Source organism: Plasmopara halstedii, assembly GCF_900000015.1.
Source record: "Plasmopara halstedii genome assembly, contig: Scaffold_262, whole genome shotgun sequence".
NCBI classification, from domain to species: Eukaryota; Oomycota; class Peronosporomycetes; order Peronosporales; family Peronosporaceae; genus Plasmopara; species Plasmopara halstedii.
The window spans coordinates 349,330-357,886 of record NW_020187183.1 but is presented as its reverse complement, the minus strand read 5'-3'; the positions used below and the strand labels follow the sequence as shown (position 1 = coordinate 357,886).

General features: G+C 43.4%; 2 protein-coding genes across 2 annotated transcripts; one reads left to right on the top strand and one right to left on the bottom strand.

Moving 5' to 3' along the window:
• Positions 1-1,035: 1,035 nt before the first annotated feature.
• On the top strand, positions 1,036-2,112 carry PHALS_04519 (uncharacterized protein; the record flags this gene model as incomplete). The annotated part of the gene is made up of 2 exons (XM_024722340.1): positions 1,036-1,206; positions 1,282-2,112. 2 exons carry the CDS (start codon positions 1,036-1,038, stop codon positions 2,110-2,112), a joined length of 1,002 nt encoding a protein of 333 aa, XP_024573426.1.
• A 94-nt stretch (positions 2,113-2,206) lies between these two features.
• PHALS_04518 (uncharacterized protein) lies at positions 2,207-3,067 on the bottom strand (the record flags this gene model as incomplete). Its single annotated transcript, XM_024722339.1, has 1 exon — positions 2,207-3,067. One exon carries the CDS (start codon positions 3,065-3,067, stop codon positions 2,207-2,209), a length of 861 nt encoding a protein of 286 aa, XP_024573425.1.
• Positions 3,068-8,557: the final 5,490 nt, after the last annotated feature.

Sequence of the window (8,557 nt, the reverse complement as noted above, 5' to 3'; positions counted from 1 at the left end):
TGTGGCTAGGTAGCCAGTAGTTATGCATGTATTTAGATTTTACTATATATATCTAGTATATCTTAACTTTTAAAATTAAGACAAAAAAGTAAATAAAAATCAGTTTTAAATATAACCAGGAGTTAATTAGCCTGTTGAAGGCAATAACTACTCTTGGAGTAAGCAGATTGCGATCCGCTAACACATCCTTGGTTCTGGTAAAGAACGAAAGGTCGGTGACTTAAAGTACGCTTCCTCGAGCGCTTAGCTATGGCAGCCCCGCTGCAACAAGAACATAAATTCCACTTAGCTGACGAGTGGTTCGGTGTTAGAGCTGTGGAGACTCAACATGTTTTAGTCGATAAGCACTTTTGTGCGCACGTCGCGAAACATTTTATCGGCTTAATCTCTCGCTACATGTACCCGTGCCTTGGTTAGTCAATTGATTCCGACAAAATCTTGGCGGTCAATTAGTATGGGATTTATTTTTGGTCTTCAAGAAGATGTGGCTCTGGCCGTGTGAAGCCAAATAACGATAGTGAAATTGCTGCACGACAGGCGTTACAGGTATCAATCAGCTCTGTTCGGTACTTTCATGAATTCACACCCGAGCTGACTTTTGCCAGTCGACAACTAGTGAGGCTTTAGATTTTCTTTCTGTAGAATCTGCATTGGCGCCAGCTAATGAGCATACTTTAATAGCATACAAATCTGCTGTATCTTTCGAGCGGTCAGCTCTGAGAGTGTTGAGGTTTGATCTGTTCGCTGCTCCGCACAACGTGGGCCACAGAATTTGACTTGTCAGTTTTGTGTCACAGGCAAACAAAGTCTATTGAATTTAAAAAGTTGTACCACAATGAAACGCGTCGTCATTGTACAAATCTACGTATCTGGGTAGCTCAAATGAAGATAACTAACTGTCTAGACCTATTAGATCGAAGCGACGTTTCACACTTTCGGTATAGAAATGCATCGATATTTTTCTCATTTTATTTATCGAGGCGGCCCATAGAAACTCAAATTTTCAAATGTGTCATTTAATGATAATGAAAAAAAATGCACTCAAAGCCAAGTTGTAGTAACAAGACGGGAATTCTTACCGGTGACGAAGTCTATGCTGAGTTCAACAACCCGTTCGATGCAAGATCTAGTACCAGAGAACTCTTCCCTTCATTTGAGGCGGCGTTGGCTACCGAGTCGTCGCCGAAAGAGGCCAACCAAAAAGACGTAGGTTCACCGCTAAATTGGAGCATTGATACGCTTGCAGAGCTGAAGCCCGTGGCGTTCTCGCCTCTATTACAGCAAAGAAATGCCACTTTTACTACCGGCTCGCCTTATTGGACTAGTAAATTTTTTGAAGATGAAACGCAGTTTAATGTTCTGCTGACACCTGCTCGATCACCACGAGAATTCACACGTTCAGCTACAGAAAAGAGGACACTCGTGCTGACACCTTTACCGCCAATGGAGCTCTCTCAACGCTGCAATGAGACTATTGCGCCATGGCAAACACCAAGAGAGGGGCAGGTTACTTTTTCTTTACGAAGACTGAAACGGTCTTCGCGACGGCGATCGGCACATCAGCCTATTACAACGCCATCTCACTCAGCTTTGCCACGACAGATCAAATCCAACAGACTCAACGTTGCCAAAAAAGTTAACATTGAGTGGCAGTCACCTGACATGAAACCACCGAAGTGGTCGGCGTCGCCTATCAGAATGGTGAACGCCACTCAACAGCAATGCTCAACACCAGTCACATCACATTTTGGTTTAATGGATTCATCACCACACGTGCTTTCATCTCGAAAAACTTTGTATAAGCAAAGTTCAAGACTGCGACTGTCTCTTGACCTCTCGCCCATTGCTTTTTCAATTCAAGAAGAGGGAAAAACCGAGTGCGAGGATGCTGAGAGCGGCAAGATTATGAATGGTACCTTACAGATCAGCTCGAGAAATCTTGAGTCTAGTAAGGAACGCGGTCAGAGTACATCGAGCCCTGCTCTCATGCTTAAACCTTCAGCAAAAAAAGTGGTATTGCAGCCGCGGTCTGTGACAGCATGGCAACGACAGCAAGCTTTTATGGAAGCGATGGAAGCAGAGGCTTGTAGTAGCGAGCCACGGATACCTTGATTTGAATATTTAAAGCCCTAATTTACAATGTTTTTAATCTCGTGGTGAAAGTATCATTTAAGCAACGATAGTTGCTTGTAGCCTAAAAAATAATTTAAAGTCTCTCAAGCACCTTGTTCGTCTTAGAATTGATGGCATGACTACGGCGCGGCACAATTCGCTGTACACGAAAGTCCCCGATCCAATATCCGTCCGAGTTCGGGGTATCTTCATGCTTCGCAGATGAAGAATTTCTCAAAGCATGCGCATCCGGCTTGTTAACAAATGTTGCGCGCCGAGAGCGCACACTTTGATTAGCGTTGCTTACCGTTCCGGTGTCTGCCCGTCGTCTTGGTACCCTGCGCTCCCTCCCTTCTGCTACGTGATTGATGCTGTTCGCGTCTATTTTTCTTGCCATAAATTTACTATTACCTGCAGCCGAAGACGAGCGCGGCCGCGTGGCATCTCGCAATTGAAGATCACATTCGGTGTTGCTGCTGCGCGATCGCACGTCCAGAAAACTTCTGGGGCGTAAAGAGGGAGCGCTGACGGGCATTTCGTTGACATTGACAACTCTACCACTCTCACTTTCATCATCCTCAGATTCGGTCTCAGACGGTGGCGCCATGATCATCTTCTTAAATTGATTCGACACTGCCCCAGGCGCCTCTAGCGCAATGGAGGGCGACTCAAAAGTTGTAAACTCATCTTGTCTATCCAGCCAAACTTTGTAATCTTCAATCTCTCGCTCTTCTCCCATCATTGTCGTCTGAGGTATGCGTGAGCATGAGTAAAAGCCCCTAGCATAGCGTCGTCGTCGCGAGTCCACAAACCAGCATATAAAAGCCACCGTGCTAATGATTATTGTATAGCGAAACGTCAAAAGCTGTACAAGCAGTACAACCAGGCGGACAATAGCGAGCACAAGTAGAAGTAACAGCGTTACGGACACCACACCAAAGAGCCGCAAGCCCATGACGGTAGCCTACTTTTGTATGTGATCTGCTTTTGTGCGCGATAATAGCGAAATGAACAACGGATTTTATTTGTCTGTATCTCGGTCGTTGACCAGAGAAGTTTCTGTCGCTGTATGGGGCAGCAAAAGAATACTGCCAAATAGCATGTGAACGTTTTATGCGGTTTTGTGGTACATGTACCCTCCAAAGACCATCGTGGCAACGTACTAAGATTTGTGGACATTGTAGACGTAACCTTTTTTATCGCTTTGTGTATCCTCTTCGATATGTATTCGTTGTTTGGGAGACAGGGTGCCTTACAAAATTTTGCTACCTGAGGGAAATATTTTGGAGCTCTATGTCTCTAACCACAACAGGAGACTGTAAATAAGTTTATTGACGAAGATTATCGTCTAAGGACATAATGATGGAATCATGACAATAGAAATGTAAGGTATCCATCGTAAGTCTGTATCACAGTTTTATATGTTCAACTCAATCAAGATTTTGACAACTTATTTTTGTAAACAGGTGTTCAGGTATCCAAAAGAAGTTTTCAACCTTGTTTTTGTCTCGTAAATATAAATTCAATACTCAGTAAGAAAGGCACGTAGGATTATAACATCCATGACATCCACAGAAAATATCTATCCATCTAATTTGCGATGGTACAATTCAGATTCAGGTCACATATGCTAGCCAAACTTTAGTTCTTCTTAGATAGCCAATCAAACACAACCACAAATGACATCCAGTGTTTCAAGAATCTCAGCAATAACAGGCGTAAATTTCTGTGCCTGGGAAAAGAGAGTGGCATTACACACAGACCGGATAGAGTATTGTTTTGCAATGTAGATGGGACAGCATTTTCTGAGTCGAGACTTAAGATTCCTTTATCCAGACACATAGTCTATGTGCGAGATAGTTCAATTGCCTGCATCCATGCCACTTCAAGGCCACAAGAATGTCTTCTCTGTAAATATCAGCGATTACAAGGACAGTAAGTACACAATCGCGGCAATTTACCGCTGGATCATAAATTATGAATGACTTATCATTTATTTAAATTTTTTAATGTAATGAAAGGTGGGTGCGCTGCATGGTCTATGCGCTTTACAATAGAAAGTTTGGTAGGCACAAACGAGAGCCGAGACACAATAAATTTTTCGAACCTTATGGTAATTTGTATTTATAGCAAATGAAATTTTGATTACTTTATGCAGCGACAGTCCACGTTCTGAGCAAAGACAATATAGTCTTACAATTTAGATAAATTAAACCCATTACGTGAGACTTGCAATCCAAGTGTCCCAAAGACCTCTTTTCTAGGAGAAACGTTGCAACGGCTCACAGAGTCCACGATAACAGTGCACAGATTTTAAGTTCGTACACAGCGGAACCAAGATCCTTTGGAGGACCAAAACTTGGCTTATTCTTCTATTCAAATAAAGAATATTTCTCTAGCACGAAGAGTCGAGAATAAAACCATGTGTACTGAATGCGTGAACTTTTGTGCAATCGTGTAATGTGTACGAACACCACAATGTCACCCGCCAAGATGTGGACCACAAGATAATTCACTCGCTCAGCAAAAGAAAATCATAAACGATACTCAGAGTTACTCACACCTTACATCGCTGCTTCTACGAGCCTCATCCACACCAAAAGTACTCTAGCTAACTGTAGAAATGTTATGAAAATAGTCTAACTGGCAAAATTGTAGTCTCCAAAAACATCATTGTGGGTTCGAATCCCACTTTTCCTGCACCGTCATAATCCACCAACCCTTTAATAAAGGTGCGGTTCTCGCGGCCGATAACCTTTGGAGAGGCAACCAGTGTATCGGGGAATGTACACGTTTAACTTTTATAGGATTAAGCAAGACGCACATTTATAAGCCTTCGCTCCTTCGTTCCTCTGTCCCTACGTTAACAAATTTTAGTTGCAGTCATGCAAAGCTAAATATTTTTCACAAAAGTGGGAATGATGAAAATGATACTACAAAATTCGTGGCTATTAGCCTCACTTACTATTGAACATTATGAAACATATATATTTAGTGCTAGCTCAAATTAGAATTTGCTCTGAATAGAATTTACTCTTATGACAGAATAAAAGCAAATAGGTACACAATTGAGCGGGTGATGTTGTATGCTTAGTTAGACCTTTTACTTCTGGCATAATTTTATTGAATAAATCATTTACAGTTCTGCAGAAATACACACTGCACTTTTATATGTCTGTGAATAATTATCAGCGCTAAAGTATCGGTATCTTTGAATCTGATTGGGCTACGTAAAAGAGATGTCTTCAATACACTCACTGGCTTGCTAACCGCGCGTCAAACATTAAAGACAGTTTACTTATGAAGAATAGAATGATACATATTAGTATCACTAGTTTCAAATACACGTATTCGCAAAATAGATTCGAAAAGACAAATTTCATTGGAGGCCGTCGGTCCAATTCTGGGAGGAGCGTACAAACTCAACGTATACGCGTTTGTTAACGAGGACTCTGACAGTCAACGTTTTATGTGTGCAAAGTGCACGGCAACTTTGTTGCAACTAGTAGTCAATCCTACGATCGATTTGAAGAAGGAATGTGTGGTCAGCGAGAATGAAACATTTTCAAAATGTTCGAGTACCTATCCCCGGTAAACATAGAACAGTTTAACAAGATTTTGTCTATGGTGGGCCCCCATGGGATTCGAAAGCAGGTGGCCGCTCACTTGATTTGAATATATTGGTGAGATACCTGTCAAATCGCTTTAGCCACAAACCGGAGGAAACACAATCGGCTTCCGCTATCGGCACACAATACGATAGTTTTGGTGCAATATGTGATATTGTCCGAGTTGACGAGCAACGATGTTGCCGAGTACCTTGAGCAAAGCTTGCAAGGCAGAAAAATGACAGTGGGCTCAAATCGCAAGATGAGATGAAAAAGCAATCGTATATTGCGGTCTTTAGATTGTATCTTTGCTGAGACAAGAATGAGCTTTTGTAACTCGTGGCCTCAGAGCGTATAACTGCTAAGACGCTTACTGGCTGCAGTAAGCTGGAGCCTCATGTGATGGAGATGGCAGGAAAATTAAGAACGAGCAGCTGGTTGTCGCGGTCTCCTGTGCCAGGATCGGTCTAGTTGGGCGACTGTACGTTGCAAGTAGTTCCCTACAAGAAGCGGTAGTACATGTGACCTACAATGGCTAACACTTACTGCAGGGAGAAAATATAGCTACCAGGCCTTGAGACTATTTTTAAAGGAAAACTCGACGCGCTCAGCGTGCGAGCAGTGAAGATTCACGAATCTGTGACGGGAAAAGTTATTTTCTCTGAATGAAATGACTGGGGCAATTTTAAATTGTAAAAGCCCCCTTCATTATTACCAAAAGATATACAGATGGAGAAAAAATAAATTAACAAAGTTTGTATCGGAGGAGAGGCTGAGCTTATGATCTGTCATGAGTGAGTCTGTCATTGATGACATTCGCAAAGCACACAGTGCGAGAGGTCGGTCGGCTTTCAACGACCAATTATTCTTTGTTGAGGAAAATTCAGGACATGGTGACAAACAAAAAACCATAACGAATGTTGCCCTTGGGACGTGAATTACGTTATGGTGTTGATATCATTTCCAACAATAACCCTCGCCTCGAAACAGTGACGAATTCTATCGTTTTGAAGCAGGAACAATGTTCGGTGAGACAAGGCATTTTCATTAATTCGACGCGAGATTTCCGTTTGTGAAGGCTGGCGGTAAGCGACGAATTATTAACGCTTGTAATAAAATAATATAACCACTATTATGGCGCATACACCGATTTGCTGCAAAACTACATGGTCGATTGTACCTTGTTGCTTGACCAAATTAATGGTTACTATCAAGTGCTCATGAGCGACATCTCATTGCAGTGAGTCCTTCAAAGGGGCGTGCTCGAAATGATTGATTATACAATAGGAACTGCCTAACGCTCCGGCGGTGTTCAATCAGCTGGTGGCTCAGCTCTTTCGGCAGCATCGTGCCTTTACTTATATCTATTTTGACGATATGCTCGTATGTAGACTATACATCACAGAAAATTGGATATGCACATCCAATTAAAAATTACGAGCAGTGCTCAAGTGTATGCGCTTTATCAGCCATTCGCTAATATGATCAAGTGCGTCTAAGCGCCAATGCGCCATTCTGGCATGCTGCATTGATAAGTACAGTCATCGGACCAAATCAGCATAGAATAGGACCATCGTTGATTTGCTTATGTCTCTGACGAAGGGCTAAAAAGTGAATCGACCTGGCCAACTATTTCCATAGTATAGCGCAAGTTATTCTACGATGGCGCAACCCTGTCCTCAATCGTTTTTAAAGGGATGTCAACTGATGCTGGAGGGATAGAAGCTGTTTTTTGTCAGCGGCGAACACAGAAGCGTGATAGTAACGTAATCTTAACCCCTCATAAAATGCATCGGTCATTTTTTACCGTCTGTGGCTTTCTGGCCTGTACCATAAGCTGTACTCTACGCAGAGCAGATGGCATTGGATAAGATCGCGCGATCACATTTGAGTCTTTCCAGCTTAAAGCGACAGGAATTTACTTTTTCATCTATGACAGAGTAGGTTTCGCTATAAAAGGTTTACTTGTCAGGTTAAGGGTACACGTACTTGGTCCCAAATCTATTGAAGTCTATACAGATCGTGGTTCGTTGCGGACAAGGACATCGTTGCTGCACATATAACAGAAAATTGCAAGATGGTCATATAAATTGTTCAACAATATGGTTTAGGCCAGGTCGGCATAATGTGATAGCAGAGGATCTCTCGTTGGGCCCCGGTCATGAGATGTCGCATGCCAGAATGGTGACGTTGCACACCATACCCATCTCGTGTGACACACACCTCTGTTACCAGGGTACGTGTAACCCCGTAACACTCTCCCCCTTTAAGATTGAGAACATTTAAAGTTCCAATCGATTATTGCATCAACGAGGCTTGCGAGTCCGCTAGACACTGCAACTTGATTCGTTGGAACAAAACGACTTTCGTGCTAAATGAGCCCTATGTCAACGACACTGAAGTCACCAAGTCTGGCTCGTTCCGACAGCGAACACGAGCAAAGCCTAACTTCTTCTCCCGCACGTGGTGCAATGTCTGACAGTGCGTCCGCGGCATCGAGGGATATAAAATCTAGGCTTGATGAGCCCGAGCGTCGTGCTCCGCGCACGCTATCAGTGCCGAGTGACCTCGTCGGGGAAGTGGAGGTGGTCGACTACGAGTCTGACACTCCTTTTCCCGCATGGAATGACGAGTGAGGCGAGCTGCGCCAGCGGCGTGATACGAGCCCTTCTCGCGCCTTGCGGACCCCATGTTCGTTTCCTGACTTCTCGTCACCTGAGGAACGTGGTGTAATCCCGATGACCTCGACGGGGCACAGAGGCGGCAGCTTGAAGCTGCCCGTAAGGCCGCTCTGATACGCGCCCATCCACGGCTGGTCATTGACCCTCGTGTGGAAG